The sequence below is a fragment of the Cyprinus carpio genome, chromosome A18 (assembly GCF_018340385.1).
Source record: "Cyprinus carpio isolate SPL01 chromosome A18, ASM1834038v1, whole genome shotgun sequence".
In the NCBI taxonomy this organism is placed as follows: Eukaryota; Metazoa; Chordata; class Actinopteri; order Cypriniformes; family Cyprinidae; genus Cyprinus; species Cyprinus carpio.
The window spans coordinates 18,480,436-18,508,091 of NC_056589.1; the positions used below are offsets into that span (position 1 = coordinate 18,480,436).

Here is a 27,656-nt window from a genome sequence, read left to right on the forward strand (position 1 = left end):
ATTTTAGCTAGAAGATGATAAAATGAGTGAAAAATCTAATACACATTGAATGAAAAAAAAAAAAAAAACAGAGCCATATCCAGAGATGAGAATATCATAAAGATTACGGCATGCGCTTTTGGGGTTGAGCAATCACCCATAACACTCTCGCAACAGCTAGCAATGCACTAAAATCACGCAAAACACCTTTTATACGGTCAAGCAGGACCCAAATTTTTTTAAATGATAACATTCTGCAACTACAGGACTTTCATTGTCCGAAAAATATCTCACAGATTATTATAGCTTTGAAAAGGGGAAGGATTCAAGACTGTGCAAGAAGAAATCCTAGAGAAGAAAAACATCTTGAGCTGTTCTTCTTTCATGTTAAAAAAGCCCTGATAAATGTGGACATGCAATATTGGACAAAGGAAGGGCGGAATAAGGAAAATACAATATGGCAGGTGTACATTCGATTGTGAAGGCAGTCCAGTTTTTGTTTTGGGGAGCTACAGGCCTTGGATCTGAAAAAAATGACACCTATGTGACAAGGAAAACCAAGAGTGTATGCACCATGTGTGTGTGTATATATTGGACAGTCTGTGTTTTGATCAGTGAGTATGTCTGCTCTCTCTCCTCTTGTCACCGTTTCATGTTGCTCAGACGCACACTCTTCTCCAACTCGAATTGCCGCTGGTCCACTCGCTCTAGGAAGTTCTTTCGCTCCACGTACCTACAGACACAGAGGCAGAGACAGTGAGGACATTGAGATAATGGTGGAGGAAATAAAGCACATGTAAACAAGCCCTTGGCAAGAATGACAGTGACACAAACACTGGGTCTTGCTCTGTTGCTTGTGTCTGTGTGAGTTTAATGACTATATACACTGAATATCTTTTTGCAACCGTTATACACTGCATCTCCAGTGATGCTTTTCTAAAGCATTCTTTCAGTGCTTTTGTTGCCGTTTCCCATTGTGTCTTGGAATGAAGCACAACGGCCGTGAGTGGGGACAGTGGGGTGTTGGTAAATGTCAGCACTTTAGGTGGTAAAGTGATTTCACACACATATTTGTTTCTTTTTTTAGGCATGCTGGTTTCACAATGCTATTACCGGTCACAAGTGGTTCGCATTTGTGAAGGACCACAGAATTCCACATTTTGGATGTCATTCTTTTCTGACATACCTAGGTTTTGAAACATTTACTCGCCCTCATGTCGCTCCAAACCTAATAAAAGTCAATGGGGTCTCATTTCATTTTATAGATAAAAAAAAAAAAAACAGGTGTTTTATTTCTAAATATCTTCTTTTGAGTTTCACAGAGGAAAGAAAGTCACACAGGTTAGATATTTATATTGCATAAAAGGCAAGCTCAAATGATCTGAGGCCAGAATTTGTTTCAGACAACACAATAGTGGCTTTAGTGAATCCATTAGATGTCGGAGGTTATAGGTGCATGTATTCAGCCTCCCTGTTTATTGTCATTACAAGACTCACTGGTACTTAGAGTAAGAGCAGATACCAGTAAGAGCTGGTTGATGATTAGCAGAGAGGGGCATCTCCTACACAAAGCTTTATGTGAGGTCTTAATGAATCGTTCTGTAGGGCACTGTGCACACTAGGAAAACCCTTGGAGCAGCTGCTACACAGACATGCGAGTCTACAAAGCAGAGACCAAACATTTTATTAGATATCACATCACACCCCTGCCAATAATGAAAAGAAGACAGAGAGCAAAAGCTGATTGCCTGTGTCTTGTTTGAAGTCCTAATGGGATCTCTGTGAAAAACACACAAATACCCACATACTCACAAACACAATCTGGCTTTTTTACAGTTGGCATGAAATGAATTTCTCAAATTTTTAAATGCTCTTGTTGTGGATGATTCCATGCATGTGTCTTATTATTTATTTATTTTATTTTTACCTTTTGTCAGTTATTAGTTTTATTTTGATATTTCTATTCAGCTGTAATTTATTTTTATTTCACTTTTAATAAAGTTCATATAAATCCAAACATTGTAGCTTTACAGTTCATTCATCTGCCACATATTGAGTGCAATGGCAAAATCTTACATTCAAAAAAACAACCGATGGATTGAAGACCCCTCCCTACATATTTTCTTTTTCAATATCCCCTATTTTTTGCATCAAAACAGTCATAAATTAGTTTGTGACTATTTTTCCCTCTTCTCTGACCTTAACAACTGCATTACAATCTGTTGCACTTACACATGGGCTAAAGGTTTGCTGTTGGGTGCTGGCCCTTTTTTAATGACAGATTTTTTAAAAGAAATGCAGTGTGCAATTATTCTGCAGCAGGATCACATAATCAAATATGACACTCAACTTGTTCATTTCAAAGTGAAATGATCAGGGACTCATTGGGAGAATCTGCAGAGCAGTAGGTGCTACACACAGCCAGGAACAGCACAGGCTTTTCCACATTTTACTCTTACCGTTTTTCCTTCTAGGAATAACAGTATTATGTTTCTGAACACAGAATAGGCATCTATTATAGCTAATTTTGTTGGAAGGGAGGAGTTTTGAATTCTAAAAAATACAATATACAATGATTCAATACTGCCCTAAATTCTTTTTAATTAAGGAACAGCTGATTTTTCCGATATGAACCATTTAAAAGCTATTTAATTTTTTGTTTACCTAGTTAACTAAGTACTCTAAAGACATTGAAACGTTGAATCAAAAATTGTGCTTTCTGCCTCCAGTGTTTAAAGAGCACAATCTGTCACAGGTCTGCTCTATTCCCCCTAAATCCCAGCAAAGGGTCACTCTCCCCAGTGTTTCAATCCCTTGATTCTCTGGAAGCTTGGATGCCAAATCAACATTTAGCCTCCAGAGACTTGAGGCCCAGGGTTTACCAACTGCGTTAGCTCTGACAGATCTGGGTGTATTTGTCATCCTACATTTTCTGAAAAATAATAAGACCTTTAACCATCAGTCTCACACTGAAAACAGCCCTTACAGTCCTGTGGGCATACAGTTTGGCCTAGCGGCCTGTGCACTATGCTATTCTCTGGTCTGTGCGTCCTCCACACCCTTCAGCGATCCTCCTCTTAAACCACATCCCTCTCACAGAAACAGAAATATGGAATCAGTGGCAGACATAATTTTTTCTGCTTTATTTTAAACCCCCAGGCCAGGTTTTTAATTTAGCAACAGTTCTACTCCCTACAACTGTCTGATAGAGAACTAACACAGTTCTTTTCATCCATATATTAAAAATGAGGAGCATCAGGCCCTTTTAGGAAAGCCAGAGCATCAGTGCTGAGTGTGCAGTGAGATTTAAACGGAAAGCTTACTCAAAAAGGTCAATTCTGTCATCATTTAATCAATTATTGCAAACCTGTATGGCATTCTTCAGATTTTAAAGGATGTTTTCTGTTATTGTCCATATAATGAAAGTCAGTAGGGTCCCATCAGGGGACCATCATTGTATAAATTGGGGGGGGGGGGGGGGTTGTGCAAACAAACATACTTAAAAAAAAAAAAAAAAAAAGAATAATAATAATATTATTAATAATTAATTAAATACATTTTAAAAAAATCTTTTCTGTTTCACAGAAGAAAGTAAGTCACCCATAAAGGTTTGAACAACATGAAAACAAGTAACTGATGACAACATCTTCTATTTTGGTTGAACTATTTCTTAAACTTCACAATTGCATGGCAAGGAAGTAAACAGAATGGCAAGTGGATGCACAAATTATGTCATTGTATATCACCATCCCCTCAAGGACAAGATGCAAAGTGTCCCCTCCCTCATCCTCCTGCTTGTTTTTACACCAAATGCATCTTGGGAGTGGGGTTATGTCGCACAAATGTGGCACTGCATTACCCCAGAGGAATGTAGGATGGGTAACCATGGTGACAGGGCTAGTTTAGAGGGGTATTCACAACACAGAGGAATGCACTATAACCTACGAAACCCAAAAGACCTCACAATTACTCAGCTCCCAAAACAAACCCATCGGTGTGCATTCACGAAAAGCTTGACGGGAAACAAATGTTCCGCCAAAAGATTTCACTTCCTCCTAAACTCACCATGAATGAAATCTAATCATGACCATGGAGTGGAGAGACACAAACTTTGTGTGTGTAGATCTCAGTTATGGCCTTTTTTAATTTCCAAAGCCTTTTGAAGTCTAAAAACTGATCTGTAGATTACTAGTACTACAGTCGGTCCTGACAGGGTAAGTATACTTAATCTATGAACTTTATTTTCAATCCCTTAAACATAATAATTTGTATCTTAATGTTGTAATTTGCCAGAAAAGACCATGAATTTAGGTTTGTGGTAGCAACGATGGGGACAAGCAAAAACTAGCTTGCTATGTAAAGAAACCATCTGAACAGTGTATGGTTCACTCTCTATCCTCTCTATATTATGTACTTAGTCTCCATTACAGCAGGCATAAACCTTTTCACTGCTGACTTTTAGGTATTAATTATACATTTGAGATGAATGAGGTATGTTGAGGGAATCGATAAAGGGGTATGTCTCTTGGATCAGATATTACTAAAATGAAAACCTCTTTCAGAAACCCCATCCTTAATATTAGGGAAAGGAGGGTGAGAACAGCATTTCTAATCCTGCATTTATAATATGACTTTACTCTTGCATCTTTTATTTATTACTTTGATGGAATGGAATGGAGGTCTGTTCATGTGTTGCATATTTTCTTGTATAGAAGAGATGTGGGCAAGAATGTCCTGCACACTTCTGATTGGTCAATTAGGAATCAGCCAAAAATATACTAATATACAAAGTCATTCAAAAGAGTCCACTTGTGACAAAGCTTCTAATTTGCATTTTTAAAATCTCATTTAAAACAGCTTTTTCCATTGCAGGGTTTTTTTTTTTTCTGCAAAGGAATTTGGCAAAAGGTTGATCTGAAATGTTTACACAAACTTCAAAATGTTGTAGTGTGTGGTTTGTCATCATTTTGCATTAATGGCAGCAGATCTTGAGCTGCATGAACTCCACAAATTTGTGTAAAACATGATGTTGAGATGATTCAAAGAGTATCTTGAGCTTTAATTGAAGAACATCTGACTATCTATACAAAGTGCCATATGATTGTCACAAATGTACCTATTTGATTAGTGACCTGGAAATAGTGCAGAATCATAAAATACCCATTAAACATTTTACTTCATAATGTTTCTCTGGTTTTAAATCCCACTAAGCTACACCCTGTTTCAATTCCAGCTCAAACGAGAACCATGATAAAACTGCTCTAATAAAAGCGAGAAGTCAATACTGAAATATTTCCTTCACTTCCTGCAAACACTAGGTTAAACTTTCGACCCTGGTTAACATAAGCTTTTTTTGGTACAGCTTTGCATCATCATCTTTTGAGTCCTATTCTTCACCTCTTTCTCCTCAAGATAGCCATCAAGACCAAGATAAGCAGGTTTAAATGAAGTGCTATTGGCTCAGCTCCCACTCCATTCATTCTGCTGATTTACTGAATACTGATTCTAGACCAGTCTTAAGGGCAATGTTAATCTCAATTTTACAAAGAGGTTTTTCAGTCCGTCAACAATTGCGAAGATGACACAGAGAGTGTGCATCATGACAATAATTCAATCATTTTAATTAAAAAATACATTTGGCAAACATATAACGAGAAATATACAGCAAGATGTTAGCAGTGCACTAACAAAAATTCAAGAAAAAATCTAAAAATAAAAAAACTACAAAAATGTACACCAGTAATTAGCTACAAAATGTACACCACTAATTAGCTCACCCAAATGCATCGACTTAAAAAAAATTTAAATAAAGAAGAAAAACAAAAAAAGATAATAATAAAGTAAAACTGACTAAAATTATTTAATATGACGTGACAAAATATTGAATCAATTTTAAACATATATATATTTTTGTCTAAACACTGACTACAACAAATGTTAATAAAAAGATCATCAGGTTTTACACAAATATGTGTAGCTCGAATGCGGCCTATTCTATTCTTTTCTATTCAACCTTTCAACTATTGCTATGACAATATTTATGAAAAAAAGAGGTAAAAAAGTTTTACATTAAAAAAGTGAATTAAAAACTTTCACAAGTGGACTCATTTAAACTCTATTGTATATTTCTTCATGTAGTTCATCCCCAATCAACCAATCAGATGTGTGTGAGCAGATGCCTGCATTGTGAGGCCACATATTTAACACCCACATCTCTCCTACACATGTACTTATGCAGAAAAACCAACAAGAGACAGCACAGATCTTTCAACAGAGAAACAGTAAGGAATGACTCATAATTTAGCCAGAACAGAATCTACTAACTTTTTGTACTCAGTACAACATTTCTCGAAATGCTCATCCCTAGTGCTAAGAGCAACTGCAAAGGTCAGAATGTTAATCAAATGCATGCACAGCATATGGTTTTTACTCCAAATACATTCATTTTACTGTCCAGTTAACTTCACTGCATAATTAATGAATTGTAATATAAAACAAAAACATAAACACAAAAACAAAACACAATCACACTTTAACCACAAAAACTAAAAATACTTAATGATATTTATTCAGCTATGATGAAAATCTCAGAAGCTAGTGTGATGTGTTTGTCTGGGTCACTAATGAGGCTTAAACATACCCTTCTTTGCCTCGATTATGGATTGCCAGCTCATCTGCAATGCCCTCCTCTGTTTTAAAGGCATTCCAGTCCATCTTAGACTTCTCCAAAGTGCTCATCTTCTGCTTTTTGGCCCCAATGCGATTCAGGATGCTCCCCATGCCCGCTGGCCTCTTCACACTAGAGGAAGGAAGATCATAAAACATATTTTGGATCAGGATTTTCAAAAATATTAAAACGGGCTGTTATAAACTGAGAGGGGCTAAAAACATTTACATAAAATTAGTGTGTGTGTTTGTGTGTGTGCTGGTATATATGGTTTATGAGGACACCAATGTGTATAATGACATGAGTACTACAACGTAAACATGGTTTATGAGGATAGAAAATACAGTTTGTACAGTATAAAAACCATTACGCCTATGAAGATTCGCCATAAACCACAAATGCAAGTGTGTGTGTGTGCGCAGATGTACGTTTTTCTACACTGGTGGGACTTGAATACACCTGAATACACACCAACTCATTGGGACTCACCATGACCTAAATTGAGGTCCCCATGTGTACAGAAGCTTATAAAACATACAGAATGAGTTGTTTTCTGTGAGGGGTAGGTTTAGGTGTAGGGTTGGTGTTGGGGAATTAGAAAATACAGTTTGTACAGTATAAAAATCATTACGCCTATGGGGAGTCCCTACAAGGACAGTGAACCAGGTGTGTGTGTGTGTTTGTAATTTTATAATAAATTAATAATTGTAATTATTAGATTATTCTTGCAATAAATATGATTAGCATCATTACCATTACTATTGTTTGTTTGTTTTTCACTTTTCACATCATTTCGGTCCTTCATCCCATATGTCTTATAACAAAATTATTATGATTTGAATTATTTATAAAAAATGAAAATGATGATCCAAAGTGGAAGGAGAGGCAATCTGATGCTGATGATAACATAGCTGGTATGTTTCTTGCAACATGCTGCCAGAACAAAGATGTGTTTTGAACATTACTAAAGTCATCTTGACAGGTTGCGCTTGGCTGCAGTAATGAAATGTTAAACGATCTGTGGAATGGAAGAGCTGAAGAGTCCAGACCAGCGGCCCTCCCTCTTGCATGTGGGTGCCAGGGGGTATTGAGTGGGCTGCAGGGGGAATGGGGGGCGGCAATAGGACCTTGGGGTGCATTAGAAGGTGCTGGGGTGTCCAAGGACACACGGTTTCACGCTCAGGCGAGTCATAGAGGAAAGTCTGCCATGAGGAACGAGAAGGAAAATTGTGTGTACGTGGAAGATGGTACAACTGTTTTCAGAATTTGAAATTAATATAAATATAAATAAAACGATTTGGGTAGGAAGGTATTGCAATATCGGTTTAAAATCACAGAGAACAAAACTGCATCACATCATTAAAATTTTCTTATATAAATCCGTTGTTAACCCTCTGTCTTGCTTCTAGCTGAATTAAAATGAATGCTATGAACTTGTATTACTTCACTGCAGGGTAAAAAGACTTCATTAGTTTCTTAATGAACTGCAAGTCACAGTTTCCTCGCTATAATCAAGTAGATCTAGCAGGACTTGTGTGTTCAACACACGGCGTGCACGTGCACACAGAGGAATGAGGCGACCCACAAACAGACACACATGACTAATGTCTAAAGGTCTGACAAAATGCATCTGCCATCTGTGCAAAAACTGTTAACATTATTCAAGGAGGAAAACAGGGAGGTGAAAAATGCTAAATGAAAAAATGGAAACAGAAGAATGTTTTAACATCTGAAGGTACACAACTACTCTTTGTTTATTAATAATATTTTCCACATTCTTTGGCTATTTTCTTACAATATCTGGTCATATTCATCCATAAGTAAGTAAAAATGTAAATACATTATAAAATATTATTTTTAAAAAAATACAGCATCATTTATTATTGGTGTTGCACATTCCTTTGTACATTCTACCTCATGATGCCCATTGCACTGATATGGTCACTGACCTTATGTTTATATATTTACAAATACCTCATTCTGAATAATGCACCTTCTGTGTTTTATACTTCATTTGCTCCCTACCGTACTGTAGCCACATTGCACTATATTAATGTAGATTAAGATTGCACCTTGCACTATATTTCACAGACAAACTGCATTGAGCTGGTCTCTGCACCTGATCCTCGCAAATGTATATACACACATATATTTATATACATAGTTACACTTATTATACTTAAATAGCTATTTGCACTTCTGGTTAGATGCTAAATGCATTTCATTGGCTCTGTACTTGTTTATTACATTATATTAAATTTTTCCAATGTTTTATATATACATACATACATATAATTAAATATATATTATTTATATATAAAATATTGGATTGTTACATGGACAACTTAGAACTGCACATATATATGTACACACTCCTGCAAACTGAAAAATGTCAAATAATGAAGCCCATGATTACATACATCTTTGTGCCAGCTGTTTTATTGCAGTGCTGTTCCCATGATAGTAACAGTCTGGCCAGACAACACAGACAAAAATAAAGTTGAGGTGCAAAAAAGACAGCAAAAACTAAAAATCAATAATGGTCAAATCAATACTTAAATGATATTCCCTCCATTACAGCTGCATCCACAAACACATTTCATACGAGGAAAGCTCACCTGACTGCTGCACGACTGAAACCTTATTTAAGTCACATGGAAAACGACCACAAAGATTTTCATATGAACAATTCAGTTATATGAAATTATTCACAGAGAGAAGCACAGTGGCATTTCCATTTAAAAAATGAGAACTGAAGAATAACTAATTTAAAACTCGCAAAGCAGTAGCCCTGCGCACAATGGAATCTCATTGATTAAAAATTCTGCTACATATATCTAAATATTATAGATCAAATGTTCTGTTTCTTCTGATTAGCTAATATTTTTCTTCAAGTGTGAAGAGACAATTGGGTCAAAAACCTGAAAATCATGGTGACACTTTAAAATAAGTGCAATTAGTTAATATTAGTCCATGCCTAATTTACTAACAATAAGCAATACATTTGTTACAGTATTTATTAATCTTTGTTAACGTTAGTTGATAAAAATACAACTTTTCCTTGTTAGGTCATGCTAGCTCATGTCTATTAAACAATATTAACAGATACACCTTAAGATTTCAATAATGTATTAGTAAACATTGAAATTAACATTAATGAGGATGAATAAATATTTAAAGTATTTTTATTGTATCTTCATTTTCACTAATGTTGTTAACTAATCTTAAAAAACTGAAGGGACTCTGGTTTGTGGAGCAAGACAAGAAAGAACAAAAGGGAGACCAAGTTGATTGTGAAAGTGTTACCTGCAGTCAACAGAACCAGTACATACACATAGAAAGAAACAGGAACTAGGGGTTGGTGATATACTATTTACCGGTAGAGATTTTTGACTATAGGTGCATTCACGCCATATCTTAATTACCGTGATTAGGAGATACCAACTTGTAAAAAGCGTTCACGTCCTCATAGAACTAGTAATTACAAATTGTAAACTGTGAGTTTTCTGAGTGCTACAACTTGTACCACTTCCAGTTGGACACCTCAGATTTATTAGGCACTATGTTTAGGCATTGATAGTTATGAGTCCAAGGATGTGAACAGCTCCAAGTAGAACGTCATTTCGAAATTACAGTAATTACGACATGGTGTGAATGCACCATATTGTCTGTATCGTGGTTACACGCTCACATGACGTTCCTGTGCTACGCAGTCATGAAAACATATTGATTGCATTCGTTTTTAACCATTGCGGTTTAAAAACAAGTGATTTTAAACCATTGAAACGCAAACATCAGCGAAAGAGAAGTGATGTCGCTATATGTGCATGCTGTCTGAGAGACTGTTTCTGAGCGCTGTCAGAGAGGCACGCGCACGTTATGACTGCTCATAGAGCACGGGAGTACTGAACGGAGGTATTTTTGCCACTTTATAGGCCTTGAACTTGAACGGTTAAATACACACACTTGTATGTCAAAATGCCCATCTTTGAACGTATCCTCATAAACAGTAATTTAGGTCTTAAGTGAAAGTAAACACCTGAGAAAGAAAACACGTGCTACAGTATACTGGATCCAGGGTAGCTCTTAAAGTGACAGCAGTCTAGTATTCCTGCTCTCTGTCATTCATGTTAATCAAACAACAAAATAGATCAACTCTCTCACTACTCAATCACTAAATCACTTTTGTAACTTTAATCAATAAGAAATATATATATAATTTACACAGTGAAGAAAATGCAGTGTTTTTATACATTTGATAACTTTATACAATGTATGTAGCATATACTTGTTCTACTGTTATTTTTTATGACCTATTGCTTGTATTTAGTTTCTTATTCTTATGTATTCGCTGACTGTTTACTTGTCTGCAGTGAGCTTGAGATTGTTTTTTTTGTTTTTTTAATTTAGGCTAGTATTTGTTTTTTGTGATAGTGACACTGGTGACTAGAATTATGAAATTTCTATGATATCAACAATTTTGACATCATAAAGACCTTATTTAAAGCAAAAGTAACTATATTATGATATATATTGTTACCGTGAAATAAAATTACTCATATCATGATATAAGATTTTGGTCATATTGCCCACCCCAACAGGAACACTGCCTAAACCCATCCTGACAGGGAATCAATATACAATCAGGGTTCAACTGATAGCTAATCCTGTGTGCTATGCGGCAGCGTAGATGTGAGCAGGGAACGTTGGGCTGGGAGCCAGACCACAGTACACAAGTCTGGGGCAGAATACTAAGGCATAGCCAAGGTGACTGTATCCTGCCTCATCATCCATTGTGCTTAAACTGAGAGAGATGTGTGTATGTGTTACATCACAGGCTAATAAAATACATTATACTGAGTTATACGCCAGTGCGGGCACTTAAAAGGCAAAAAGCCAACCAAATTAGAATTAAAAACCTAAAGAGAAACAGGATGTACAGGGTAAAACAGTAGCCCAGAAGTCTGTGAATTCAGTTGTTTATTTGCAGTCAGAGTTCTCCCATGACTGAAGTCTTTTTACGATCTTATTTAAAGACACAAAAAGAGTCAACGTGTCCCGGGACTCTGTGTAGGGGGAGGAAAAGGCTGGAACATCCTATTCTGACTCCTTTCAAGACAGGAAGTAGATATCCCCACCTCATTATATCGGTTTTTGTCATCGTAAGTTCACAGAGCGTCTCATAAACTCTGCATCGACCCGCAGTTGGTTGACAAGTTTTTCCATCTGCTCTCTGAGTAATTACAGCCTTTGTGACATCATAAGAGAAAGCACAACAGGGCATCATGGGAGATGGACGCCAACTAACCCTGAATGCTTCACTCCATTATCTCAGTAGCTTGCTCATACTGATCTAATGGTCTTTTGCCACCTGAAGCACAGACACTGGCCTAGTTGCAGACTAGCATGAGAATGTATAGGCATGGGCCTGGGAACCGCAGCTATAAACCCAGCGCACAAGTCCTCCATAGGACCCCATCGCAGCATAACTGACCCACATTCTGTGTGACAGACAGCGAGGTTACACAATACACATCAAATCACACAGCATTCACACGCAATACTCTGTGTGCATATTTCAACAGATTAATGAAGTTAATAAATAATTCCCTCTGTAATTGGATCCTGGACTTTCTAACCGGAAGACCTCAGTCAGTCCTTGTCGGCCACAACACCTCCAGCACTACCACACTGAGGACAGGTGCCCCACAGGGCTGTGTTCTTAGCCCTGTGCTCTTCATGCTGCTGACCCATGACTGCACTGCCAAGTTCAGCTCCAACCACATCATCAAGTTTGCTGATGACACTGTGGTAGGTCTCATCAGAAACAATGATGAAACACCCTACAGAAAGGAAGGAGAAACTCTGTTGACCACCCCCCACTGACCATCGACAGCTTGACTGTGGAGAGAGTCAGCAGCACTAAATTCCCAGGGGTGCACATAACAGAAGACCTCACCTGGACTACCAACACTACATCACTCTCCAAGAATGCACAGGTGAGTGGGCTTGACAAACCACCTGTAGAAAAACACACTCTTTCCTCTCTATATGCACCAGACACTTTCTTATAAACACTCCATGTTTCAAGGAAAACATTGTGCAATTCTGAATGTGCTACACACAGGTGAGTGGGCTTGACAAACCACCTGTAGAAACACACTCTTTTCTCTCTATATGCACCAGACACTTTCTTATAAACACTCCATGTTACAAGGACTTAATAAGATAACACAACAAGCCTTAACCTTAAATACCTCTTTTGCCCAATATCATGCACAGTTATTATGTTAAGTACTTGTATAGTCTGTCTTAGGTATAGTCATCTATTTATAGTATATGTATAGTTAGATTACTGACAAAAACTGACAGTTGCTGACAACTGACAAAAACTTCCACAAGCAACACAACACTAACACTCAGCTCAGGAACAAAGAGGTCTAAGATAAGGATTCCTGCAAGGATTCCCAGAATTACATGATCTGAAATCAGCAATCTTTGCTCATGAGCGACTGTTGATCTTTTAAAGTCTCTTACATTATCCAAAGCTACATTTATTTGATGAAAAATACAGAAAAAGGGGTAATACTGAGAAATATTGCTACAAATTAAAATAACTTTTTCTATTTTTTTACATATTTTTTGAAATTGTATTCCAGTGGTGGCAAATCTGAATTTTTATCAGTCATGACAAGTCTTCACTGACACATGATCCTTTAGAAATCATTCTAAAATGCTGATTTGGTGCTGAAGAATTTTGAAAATGGTTGTGCTGCTTAACATTTTTGTGGAAATTGTGATTTTTTTTCATGATTATTTTGAAAAGAAATCTTTTGTAACATTATAAATGTATTTACTATTACTTTTGATTAATTTAATGTGTCCTTGCTGAATTAAAGTAAAAAAAAAGTCTTACTGACCCCGGACTTTAGAACATCAATGTATTTGCATTTTTATAGCTTTATTCTGTAAGAATACATTGTCATTTTAATCGCTTTTGCAGCCAGATGGTGCTGTCAGGGGCCATGCTAGTCATCAAAACCTAGTTGACTAATTGTCTGGTGTACCAAGCCAGTTAGTGAGGCTGACTAGAAACATTATCAAGATTTGTTTCTTAATCATTTTAGCTTTAATATTCCCAGTGGCAGTACATCAATGGTGAATTTTGAGACAGAGTTACAGGGTCAGGGTTGCCAGAAATGCTAACAGAAAGCTAAAACAGTCTCAAAGAAGTAGTGTCTCTAATTCCATTAAGCACCGCTGGTACAACATCAGAGCACCAATTGTAACAAATTCGCCACATTCAGCTATACATTTCAAGACAATTACTGTCAAGAATTTAATCCGCATGCTGTGATCAATGGTCCCAATATTACCCACAATCCACAGGCCTGCATTTGTTTGTAAAGACTATGATAGCCTTTGTGTATAATAAAATTGTAGTTGAGGTATGTATTTGTTTAAAAATACTTAGTATCTGTATAATGCTAAAAAACACCTAATCTGTGTCTAATAGACATGACACTAAATTAGAAGAATTGGATTTTCCTACCACTCACTAACCAAATCACACAGTAGATTTCAAAATAGAAAAAATATACATAGTTTTACACATACCGACCCATTATTCTTTAACATGAGGAAACATAACCCATTTAATAATCATACATTAAATAATAAATTAGGCTTAATAAGCGTAATAAACTTAGATTCAATGTACTACTAAGATGCAAAGATAGAGCAATTTAAATCTGTGCATGACTGTAGCATCAAGTGTGTACTGCAACATAACATTTGGTTGAAAAGCACAATCTAGAGCCCCCTAAAAAAACTATTTGTAAAACAAACCATGTGTGCACCATGCAAATTCTAGTCTGTCATTTGCCTCACTTCCTGTGATGGATGGTCACGCAAAGAGATTTGAGTTTATTTTAACTATGATATTCTCCCCACCAACACCCTCTGATTTTTAGGGTCCCATTTTTCTTTCTCTTTTTAATCTTTAAAGAGCTGTTTATATTGGAAAATAAGGTTCTGAGCATCTCTGCTCCGCCTCTAACATGATGAACGACAGATTTACATTCTGTGAACAATGAGCAGCACACCTACTCATAGACGACTAATGAACATACTCTTGTTCGCATAAACACACCTGCAGTGCTAAGACCCAGAGTTTAAAGACCTTTAAACCCCGGGCCCCTGGCCCCTGTGATCGGCCACCTGGACTTAGTGACACTTACAGCCCCACCCTAAGCTCTGATTTGTGTCTTTCATACACACAAACAAATGTGTTATGTCTAAATATGTGCTAAAAACACATTTCTAAAAATATACTAATGCCATCAAAATTTGGTTGTCAACGCACCTTTTAGTGCTTAATCCTGTTCTGTACACACACACCATTTAGTAAATTAAGTAATTTTATTAATTGGCAACCGCATTCTACAACTGAATTGACCAAATTTCAACCGAAAAATGCAGGTAGTGTCAACCGCATTTCTATGCATCATGTACAGAACCGAACTGAACAACTAGTTATTATTAATTATTTTAAACGCATATCAGAGTTGTGGTGCAGAAAATTACAGGGAAGGAGGTACATCTTGACTCATGGTTGCCAGATCTTGCTATAAAAATGGCAAATAAGAACAAGCCTATAAAAAAAAACTTAAATCCAAGCCAATATCAAAACCTGTACCTGCCTAGTTTATTATCTCCATAAAATGGTTTGCTTAATGAGCTGAGTCCAAACAACAAGCCCAAAATCGCTTAATAAACATTGCTTATAATAAGGATCCATGGCAACACTTCAAGAGTGCACTCTGCAAAGTAGCCTTCCAAACAAACAAAACACGATGGCTCTGTTGATGATGGTTTAGTTAAAAAGAGTGTTGTTTAAAGCTGCCAGTGTCAGGTTGTTGTAGCTTCAAGTTTTCACTTTTGGACTCCATAAAGATTTTCACACTATGCTTAAGCTTGTGTTAAGGATACTTTCAACCCTAGGCAACATTTCTTTGTAATGTTGGGTGTTTGCACTATACTTTTATCTCTGCAATACAGACAACCAATCACAAACTGTCTCAATACTTGTCTGATTAATTATTCATATGCTCTGCACAGAGACAGAAACATGAGTTTAGTTTCAGAATCTAAAGGAAAGTTTAAAAAAAACAGTGCTAGAAAACGCTCCTCTGCTTTTTCCTTTTTTTTTTAAATTTTGCAATAGACTTGAGACAACCATAGCAGATCAATGTGTCATTTCCAAAGATTGACAAAGAAATGATTAAAACATGTCACATGCTGTATTTGTCCAATAATTATTAACATTGTAAAGATGCAGATACTAAGATTAATCCAGCTTTAAAAGAAAACGTTGAGTCTGCACAGATACAGATATCAGGTGCTTTGATTTAAAATGAGCAAATCAAGAAAGTCACATTTTAAGTTCAATAGTGAACTTGAACTTTGAACTTCAGTACATTTATAGATTCTATTTCCATGTTATTTTACAAAGAGTTGAAAAAGCATATCACTGGAAGTCGTACTATGTATGGCTGTGTATGAGACAAATACAATTTGAATTTGAGGTTCTACTTTGATCTTTAAACCCAGGTTTAAAAATATACAGTGAAATATGTTAATCCAGGGTGAACCCTTTCAAGTGTGAAACAGTTCCACAGATCCTTCAGTTCTCCCCTAAGTAACAGTGCAGATATTTTCAGCTCAGATGGACAAAGTGTTGAGCCCAACTGTGAATTCAACTAAGCTCTGCAGGAGAAAGATGTAAATAGACATGTGAAGAGATAAAGCTTTCCATCTCAAACACACACTGCCAGATTTTGTTTTCACGTGTTTAGTAGTAGCTGGAGAAACTGTCTGAGAAACATATGTGTGGTTTGTCCTTTGGAGCTTCTCTGAGAGTGTGTAACTTTTATGTGTGCACACAAAACCAACCTTGGACCTTCATATTTCTGTAGGTCTGAGCATATACATGTATATATGTGCATGTGTGTGTGTGTGTGTGTGTGTGTGTGTGTGTGTGTGTGTGTGTGTGCAAACTCAGAAAGATTGGAATGCAGGAAATGCATCCTCAAGACACAAACAAACTGGACAACTTTAGCGACTCAGCCAAACTCATTTGTCGTCTTGCACAGTCCTACTGGAAAATGATCAGTCTTCTCAGTGCTTCAGGATACCATCACTTTGTTAGCTCTTACAACCCACTATTATATTTTCACAAAAACAGAATGCAAGAATCATGCCAAACCTGCTTCTATGACGCTAGCAGGTGTTCTTGGTGTTTTTTTCAATTTAGTTGCTTCATAGTGGTTGTTAGGATGTTCTAGGTTGTTGCTAGGCAGTTAATTACAGGTCAAAAAAGCCCACCTTCTCTATTAAGGTGTGCTTATATTCATAACATCCAATATATTGAAAGTAAAAAAGTGACAAAAAAGTGACGTGTGGCCAAGTATGGTGTCTCATACTCAGAATTTGTGCTCTGCATTTAACCCATCCAAGTGCACAAATACAGCAGTGTGTAGTGAACACACACACACACACACACACACCATGAACACAAACCCGTAGGCAATCATTTTTTGCTGGGGAGCAGTTGGGGGTTTGGTGCCTTGCTCAAGGGTCTCACCTCAGTCATGGTATTAAGGGTGGAAGAGAGTGCTGGTCATTCACTCCCCCCACCTCCAATCCCTGCCGGTACTGAGACTCGAACAGCAATAATAAAAGAATAATCTCTTATTAAATCAGCATTGAGAGCGCTGTATGTGCGTGTATCTGTCACTCGTCTGTTTCTGCCCCGTGAACACAAGGCTGTCACACTTTATTCACCTTACAAGTGTCCCAGTTCCAAGGTGTCAGTACATTTCCCATTTTCAGAGACAATGCCTGCACCTTGCTCTGCATTTCTTCTCTCACTCACGTACTGCTTCAATCCTCATTCCACTCACATATTACCATACTTTGCGAAAAGGCCAGTTTGGTAGTTGCACAAATCCATAAAGCTCTCCTTAGCTAATTATGGTCTCATTATATCTGCAGAACTGATAAGAGCGAGTTACTATAATCACTTCCAGCCATTTCGTGTCAAAAGAGGCTAATTTCCTTCCTGAAAGGGTTTTCTCTTCGTGTTTCAAGGGAATCCAGCAGTGGCAGTGAAATGTGGAAGGGGTCTTGAATGGACCCCAAACTGACACTCCCCATCTGTTCCCACAATATTGGAGTGGAACGCATCACCCAACTTTCCCCTCAACATTTAGACTATTGAAGTTCCGCAGCTGCACTTTAGTGAGAACGGAAATACACTTCCCGGCACAAGCAGGAGCCGTCTCAAACCCTGGTGTTTGAAGATGAGGCCTGACGAGGGCTGAAGTGGTCTAGTTGTGTCTCATTGACAGGCTGAATAGAGGCTGATGGAGCTCTCAGGAACCGCAGAGAAACTGGAAGGTGGTAAAGTGTCTAAACAGCAAGAGCGGATTTGACATTTTCAAAGTGTCTGTGGTGAATTCCTCCAAAATATGTTGAGCGCTGCTTTGGATATTGAAGTAAACACTCTTAATATTTCATGTGTGACTCTACATTCAGAGCTGAATCTTGATTGTAGGTCATCACAACTGTTGAAACACTTCACTACTAAAAAAGTATCCAAAAGGGAGTTTTCACCATTTTAAAGGTTCTTTGTGGAACCATAGATGTCAATAAAGAACAATTTTTAGGAGTGTTGAAGCAAATATTAAAGAGATATATTAAATATACATCAGCTGAATGTCTGTGTAGATACAGTACTGCCAGATGCAACCACAGTTTGTTGCCACATATTTACCACCTCCTGAGACGATGCCTTTCTGTGATTTCTTGTTGAACACGGAGCCACTTGGGGGATCTGCATCTGTTTTGGCAGGAGCACACACACTGACATACAGGAAACTGTGTGGCCTGATCTCTTTCGGGCCACAGCACATTTTTAGATGCCAGGGGAGTGAAGAGTGGCCTGGTTTTGTCAAAAGCATTAGCTGGGAGACGGAGCACACGGCAGCGGCACTCTGATGTGTCCATTGGTGAAGGGGCGTGATATCGAACCCTCACTTCAGTTAACATGCATTCATTAAAGCGCGAGGACAAGGCGTCCAACTGTGAGGAGACAGGGAACAGGTCATTTCAGGTCTGCTAATGAAATCCTGAAGCCTTCCCCATTTAGACCCAACACAAGCTTCCCTCTGCTCACTTTTACCTCATTATACATGGGTGGGTGAAGTGGTTAAAGATCTGAGCTGGTAACAGAAAGATTGTTAGTTTGAACTCCAGACTGAGAGAATCATTAGCTCAGTTGGTTAAAGCAGGGTTTTCAAACTTTTTGAGGACCCCCAATTATGATTCTTTCGAAAACAAAAAGGATGACATATCTTTTGCATCTTCTTGCACTTGAATGGTATAAAAATCACATAAAAATGAACACACATGAATCGATAAGCGAAATCGAAATGCATGTCTTATTGCATTTAAGATTCATGGAAATTTGGAACCGGTTCTAAAATGGAACTGGTTTTTGATTCAAGTCCAATAAAGACAGCATCAGTCATGACTACTGTGTCTTTGAGAAAGGCACTTTACACAGGTTTCTAAACACAGCCCAAGAACAGATGATGTATTAACATTACACATTATGTGACTTATGTGTATAGACTACTACAGAACAGCTGAGTTTTACTCATCAGCATGGAAGAAATTATTCACTAACACTTGAGAAATAGAAATAGAAAGGACTAACCAAACCTCAACACACAACTCACAACTACTAATATTACTGCTTAGACAACAATGCAATATATATATATATATATATATATATATATATATATATATATATATATTATATATATATATATATATATATAATATAGTTTACAGTTGATGAAACAGGCCCTGTTTTTAGAAAACCAGAGATGAGACTCTAAAATTAGAAAATCATAACTTTCAATTGCACAAGGCCCTGTTTTTAGGGTCCTAGAGATGAGGCTCTATAATTAGAAAAGCAGAGCTGTGACTGGCACATGTGGAAATCATTAGTTTCAAGTGGACGTACACAATGGTTTCCCAGAACCTCTTTATGTTGTGTTACTCATTCACATACAGCAAGCCTACGGGAAGCCAAGTGGAACAGAAACAGGAAGACAGAGGGCAGAGTTCTCTGCAACTCTGTGTGAGCGTGTGCTGTGCAACCTGCACTTATCACCTTTATTTGTGTAGCGCTTTCTACAATACTGCTTGTGTCAAAGCAGCTTTACAGAGTCAAACAGGAAAATAGTTCGTCAACGAAGCAAGAAGACAATAACAGAGTCATTTTTCAGCTAAAGGGAGTTCATTGATGATTTAGTGACGTCATCATCCAGTTCAGTTCTCTTCCAATAGTTTCTGTGCAAACAGTCACGCGTCCCCAACTAAGCAAGCCAAATGTGACAGTGGCAAGGAACCAAAACTCCATCAGTGACAGAAATGGAGAAAAACCTTGGGAGAAACCAGGCTCAGTCAGGAGGCAATTTCTCATCTGGCCAGAAGAAACCAGCATGGCGTGGTTTAATTCCAGGCTTATAAATGTATGTAAATACTAGGGCTGCCCCCATAATAGTCGACTAACCTTTAGTCAACGAGAAGAGGCATGGTCGACCAAAATTTTATTAGTTGCAGAAAAAAAAAATCCACAGGAATTGGTGAAATCATGCAGCCCGTGACGGACAGATCATTAATGGCTGGATTTTGTGGTAATACTGTAATGTTACATCCAAACGCTCGCCTATCATTTATCTACCTCAAATATGGCTTATCATCTGAAATATTCAAGTAATAGCAACTTCACATGGCCGCTCAATCTAATGTTAACCTAGAAAATGTGCGCTGTTCAAGTGTCTGTGTGGAATGTGGAAGCTGAACAGTAGTGTGCTCACAGCACGATAGATGGAGGTGCCGGTGCAGTCACTTGCTTTTAAAATACTCTGTCATTTTGGTCATACAGATAAGAGTAATACATCTATCGAATCTGTAAAGCCTCTACGTTTATTTGTGTGGACTCACTATAAAAACAAAACATTGCGCTTTTGTAAAATAATGAAAATAAACCGGATGCACTTTCTGCCGTCTCGGCCTCTGTTGAGCGTGAAACTCTGTGTATACTTGCCTTACAGACATGAAAAATATATCTATAGAGAGTGAAATGTCTACTTTCAAATCTTAAAAAACAAATATTCTCAGATTATGTAATCCATATGAAACATGCATTCAGGTGCATCCATTGTGAAGATGACGAGATGGTGTCGCCGAATTCATCTCTTAAGCTGAAAACACAGAAAACTGTAGTTTATGAATAGATTTTTAAAATGTTAATGCAGCTTAATCTTACTGTTTTTCCCTGACACATTCATCATCATTACTTCTGCCGGTGTGCTGTGGCACGCTTTATGTGTATGTTTGAGCACTTATTCTGCAATGCAGGCAATTAAAGGCTCATTAGCAAGAATCAAAAGAATAAACAATAAATATTCCATTACACAAAAAATGATTAAAAAAAAAAAATACAATACTAACATAAAAACATATAATCTAATTCATCAAAAGTGAATACGTAAGCTTTGATGAAGCCTCCATTGTCCTTAAAGTACAGATTTGTTTGTGTGCTTTTGGGCGCTTACATAGAGCGTCAGTCAAGTTCTGTGATAAGACCACAGAGACACTAGACAATCAATCAAGCAATCACTGGAGCTCAGAACAAGCATCAGTAAATCAGGCTGGTTCTGTGATCGATAGCACTTAGACAACACAGAATTACACAACGCTGCTCCACACTTGAACCACTAGCAGTGAGGTTAAATCAGTTTGTGGTGTCCACACAAATGCTGCTCACATCTGGCGTGTCCTAAAGGTTAATAATATTCACACGTTCATGCAAACTTACACACTGCCCACTTTTGCCACTTCACCTGCCAAAGAAAATGCACAGGTGGTCTTAAATATTTCTTACCAACCATGAAAATGTATTCAACATTTTTTCCCATTTTACTGTCGTTACATGTATCTCTGAAAAAAAAAAAAACGAAGTCCCCTAAATAAATTATAATGGTACATATTTCACTAAGCAAAAAAGGTAAGACTAACATTTTACAGTTCAATTAAACCTACCAATGTTGCAGTTCCTAATAAAGTTACCAGCCAACTGGTGAGGAAATACATTCCATTTACTTGCCAAATCCCATTTTTACTTGCATTTTGGCACTTGGTGAGAGTTCATTTTGAACCCTGTTCACACTCCAGTGGGCTGCTGGGAAGAATCAACAGATGGAGGGATGAGGTGAATCAGTGTGTGTGAAGGGTGAAAGAAGCTGAAGAGCTGTTTAGCATCATTTCAATATTTTGAATTGCTGACAAAATTACTGGCTAAGCGTTCTTATAACATTTTCAGCTTTTTTGGCAATCACTGGCTCTTATTCATGAAACACAAACAGAACGATTCGTTCTAATTCCATCAAATTTTAATTTACGCAAGAAAGGCTTTACAAACGATTTACACTAAAATTAGTTCTGGTATGTTTTGAAGCCCATTGTATAGAAAAAAGTTTTTAATAAAATACTGAGTGTTAAATTTGACTTCTTCATCCAATTAATCAATACTGAGCATTAAATTTGTAATTTTTATCCGATTGATCAAACAAGAATCAATCTAATCAGTTAAACAACATTAACTGATAGTCAAAATAGTTGTCAGTTTTTTTGGTAACACGTTATAATAGCAATCAATGAATCGACAGTAATTAGTGCATTAGATATACACACTACTGTAGATATTAGATATATATTCAAAAGTTTGAAGCTGGTTACGATTTTTTTAATGTTTTTGTCTCACCAAGTCTCATCGTGCGTAAATGACTTGATCCCAGCAATTATTGAAATTCCCAACATCAAATTTTCTTTCATGTAATTTTAACCTAGAATAATAAATGCTGTGAAAAAAATAAAAATGTTGTTCATCATTACCGTAAAGGGTTACCATTTTCCATAATAAGGGTTACCATTTTTTCCTCTGCTCCGGGTATGTGTTTACGGTGTGTGTTTGTTCACTACTCACTGCTGGGTTAAATGCGGAGCACAAATTCCAAGTTCGGCACATCATACTTGGCTACACGTCACGTCATTTTCACTTTCTTTCATTTTTAATTATGCCAACCAGAGTTAAAAAGTAAGATCTGTGTGTAAGGAAAGGGCAGGAGACAAAATGCAGGAGAAGGAAGAAGCGTGTGTATTACCATCGTCAGCAGTTCTGCATTGAGGCGCAGTATGACACTGTTAAGTAGAGAAACAGAGAGCCACTGTGCCTGTGTGTCAGAGAGAGCACCACAGTGCTGACTCAAGCCCTCTAACCTCAAATCACACAAAAGGGCTTAAAGGAAGAGAAGGGAAGCGAGTGAATATTGAAGACAGGTACCCTTTGTGTTTAGGCTCCTGCAGTGCCTAGTTTAAGCGGGAACCCTGCTGTGTTGGAGCAAATCAGCCATTGGAATTTGAAAAAAGGCCTGATTTAAAGTCACACTGACTGAGCAATGATATGCAAGCACTTAGAAGCCATAGAATCATAAACAGACACGGACAGTTTAACAGAGGCCTAGTGAATATAGAGTATTTTCAGCATGGACATTAAGTGAAAGTTGTTTGGATGATAAAGGGATGAGAGAGGTGGGGTCCAAGCTGCTTTCCTGCTCCGCAAGCCAACGCCCCATACTGTATATCCTGTCCAAGGAAAAATATGACTTCCTGTTCAGCAAACATTCACAGTCTCAGAGGACAGACGAGAACGTCTGTCCAAAATAACCCTATGTAAGGAGTGGTGAAGTGGTCTGGACTTTCTGATTGGTTCAGTAGAACATTAGAGGAAATACAACCCGTATACACACAACTGTGCACACTGCGGCTGAAACATATTTGTGTGTCATCGCTGGTTTTCCCTTCAGGCAGATATGGAATTATAGAGGATCAAAGACTCGCTATCATAGCTGTCAGAGATCAATGACACGTCTGACATTCCCTCTAGCCCTGCACGGCAAACACACACAGACGTCTCCATCCATTTACCAGCACCAACCACACTGAAGGAGATCACATCTAATTACTGTAATATAACAACATCAATAACAAAGAATTAATTACGGTCTAAGCGCTAATGAGTTATTCACTTGTGCGTCAGTGAAACACAAAACACAACCATTAAAAACCACTTTGTTTCATTAATTAACTGACACAATGGTTGTAAACGGTAATTTCTCATATACTGAGAAGGATCAGAATAACAAAACGCAGGACTGAAGGGATGCACTGGGGTGGTACCTGGACCCAGAGGAGAGCGATACGGACGGCCGTGGCTCAGAGGACTCTTCTTTCTCCTTCAGCACCTTATCCTCCTTCTTCAGAAAGCTCTTGGCCTCTTGTGAGTCTATGTCCACCTCTTTGGTGACCCTGCGAACCACAACATAAGATATAATGCTCAAAATACTCAGTATGTATTTTAAAATATTCAAAAACAAAACTGTTATATATTTATATATACATTATATATATATATATATATATATATATATATAATTTTTTTGTCATTTACTCATCAAAAAACATTAATTTAAAGGAGTATTTTCTGGTTGTCAAATATTATCAAACCTACACATATCTCAATATATTTTAATATTTCACTAGATTAAATTTTTTTGTCATTTATGCAGCAAAATCCGTTCAATTTTAAGCATCAAAAGTGTCCAAATATTTTTGGGGTCACTGTTTTATGATTCATAGTAACATTTGTGTTCAAAGCTTGTCAGTGCTTTGTACTTGGCAGGATTTCAATAATTTACTGGCTCATAAATACAATGTACTGGAATGAATTATTGAAAAGCAGCAATAATACGCTAGCTAGACAATGACGACAGCATCGTAATTAACCTATTAAATGACAGCATTCACTGAAATGGCCCAAATATTTCTATAAGTTTTTTACTTCATTAATAACATGCACATAAATATTATAGATAAACTTCCTATTTGCACAAACCACAGTTTTTCTGAAGCATTGTTTAGATGTTCAGCTCTCCATCTAATTAATGAACGCGTGCTGCCATCTGGTGGCCATATAAAGTATTACAGCTACACAAGACAGTTCCACTTACAGAACTTCTTCTCCTGCAAAATCAAACACCTTGGTGATTGTGATTTTGGAGGATTCTTTTGGTTTGTCCTCCTGCTGCTGAGATGCTGTCAAGGCTTTACTGGGCTTTTCTGTACCAGTGGCAGATGTGAACTATAAGAGATGCAAAAAAATAAAAAATACATAAACATTAGTCTAAGAGACAATTAAATACAACACAAGCACAGAACACATAAAATTGAAATGAAATTTCATTTTATGAATTTAAATTATGAAAAAATATGTAATCCCTTCTGACTGTAGTATCTTGACTACCAAAACACATCACATCAGCCCAAATGGAGCCAAAACAGAAAATGAATGTTAGTACATGAAAATTAAAAACAATAAATTTTCTTACTTCATTTTCTTGAGTTGATGGTTACCTGCTGAGAGTCTGCACTTGGAGCTGCTGCTTTGGGTCGAGGGCCAACATCACTCAAAAAACTAGCCCAAAGATCATCTGCTTTCTTACTATGTTTCTCTTCAATGTCCTCTTGTGACTGAATGTGACTGAAATGATCCTCTTTTGGCTTATCTTCCCCTTTCTGTTGGTCTGCTGAACCACCTTCATCATTTTCTTCTAGTCTGAGTCCTCCTTTTTTCCTTTTCCTTTGTAAATTTGGAGAAAGTGCGAACATTTTCTCTTACAATCGGTTTTACATGGGTTTAAAATATACAACAGTAGTATGATACCTCATAGGAATGTTTGCTTTAGATTTCTTCTTTTTCTTCTTTACTTGCTCTGACTGCTGCGTGTTGTGATCCTCCGCTTCCAGTGCATCCTCCTTTTCACATTCGTTCATGTCATCCTCGCTCAGGTTATCATCTGATCAATTCAAGAAAAAATTAAACCAGTGTGAATGGATCATATTCATGACATTAAGACAAAATGAACAGCAACTGACAAATCAAATTATGATGCATTTGAGCCTAATGTTTTCTACGAGTCGCTGAAGCACTGAAGAGAAGAAACTCTGTTGTCACTTTCAATAACTTAAAAGAAAACTATATATTTTATCATTCTTAAAACTCTAATTCTTTGACCTTAAATCCTCTACTAGTGAGAATCTTTCTCATATTTTAAATTATGAAAAGTGACCTGTTAATGGGAGAATATCCTCTCCTCTATCCTACAATTCTTCCTCTCAGTACAGGTTAGACCCACTAAAGAGCCCTAATCCAGTTAATGATATAAATCAATTTATTGTCCTTCTAAGATAAAGACCGTGAAAGATATGGAGTTCATTTGCAAGACATAGAGGACCACAAAAGACCAGCAGGGGTCTTGGTGAATTATATGTGAGTAATTGTTCATTGCCATCAATATCACAGCCAAATAAACCTATTTCAGAAAAGTTAACATATTCATTTATGCTCGGATCTGATCGCATAAAACACCTATGATATTTAAATGGATTCTGAATAAATATAACATATATACATTCTAGAACATACTGGGATAATAGACTTATATGTTGTAGATATTAGCTATAATACTTTTTTTTGTAATTGTTTTGCAAATCACATATCATAATTAAAAAAAAAAGGTATAATGCCAAAAATGGGGCAGAATATGTTTACATATACAGAGCACAAACGAGTTAGCTTACAGTAGCTGCTAACTTCATGCTAAAATCTCTTACCGGAAGGGACGTAGTCTTCATCTTCATTTGAAGAATAACCATCCGAGTCGTAATCCGAATAATTCATCTTTATCTCTCCGTGTGATGCGCTGTATTAGCTGCTAAATCAGAAAAAGACTCCGATAACAACTACATGAAACCAAAGGATGAAAAGCTGTAGCTAACCAGCTAGCTAGAAGCCCTGCCTAGCATGTTAGCTTGCTAGCCACATCTGATCTATATAAAGGCTTCATCTAGTTACATCCATTCAGAACTGTCGTTTCTTTTCAGCAAGATTGTACCAACTTTGAGCTAAAAAAAAAATTATATATATATATATATATATATATATATATATATATATATATATATATATATATATATATATATATATATATATATATATATATATATTATTATTATTATTATTATTATTTTCTGTATAAATCATATATATAAGAATTAACAACAACACCAATAATAAATTGAAAGTAATTACAGGTAAAATATAATATACAGACTGAAATATTTATATTCTGCCTTCCTGACTCCTCTATTATATTAACATTTATTTTATTATTATTATTATTAAATACATTTTCGCATACCAACCTTGTGCTAAATACAGTGACAAAATCTAAAAATAAATAAATAAATAAATTAAATTAACAACAACAACAGTAAACTGTTGATATTATTATTATTATTATTGAAAGTAATTACAGGTATAATATTATTATTATTATAAGTAATAACAAGATTATAAATAATAAAAAATATATTATACATACTGAAATACGGTCAAGAATGGATTATATTCTGCCTTCCTGGCTCTACTATTTTATTTATTTTTATAATATTTAAATTTTCACATATTAACTTTGTGTTAAATACAGTGACAGAAAATATTTTTAAATATTTATTAAAAACAATATCAAAAATTATATATATATATAAACCGGTTTATTATTATTATTATTATTATTATTATTATTATTATTATTATTATTAAAGCTAATTAAATTATTATCTATTTCATGTACCAACCTGACAGACCACAACATAAGATGTAAATAAAATAAAATCATAAAAACAACTACTTATTTTCAATTTTATTCATTTCAGCTTAAACTTTCACATTCTATCCATATGACATGCG

General features: G+C 36.5%; 1 protein-coding gene across 1 annotated transcript; it reads right to left on the reverse strand.

Annotated features, from left to right (window-relative positions):
* Positions 1-26,741, reverse strand: LOC109108659 (craniofacial development protein 1). Its single transcript, XM_019121745.2, has 7 exons — positions 26,519-26,741; positions 25,569-25,701; positions 25,259-25,484; positions 24,856-24,986; positions 24,026-24,154; positions 6,620-6,778; positions 1-712 (listed from the first exon to the last, which is right to left on the reverse strand). Exons 1-7 carry the CDS (start codon positions 26,583-26,585, stop codon positions 622-624), a joined length of 936 nt encoding a protein of 311 aa, XP_018977290.2. The 5' UTR covers positions 26,586-26,741; the 3' UTR covers positions 1-621.
* Between the last annotated feature and the right edge of the window lie 915 nt (positions 26,742-27,656).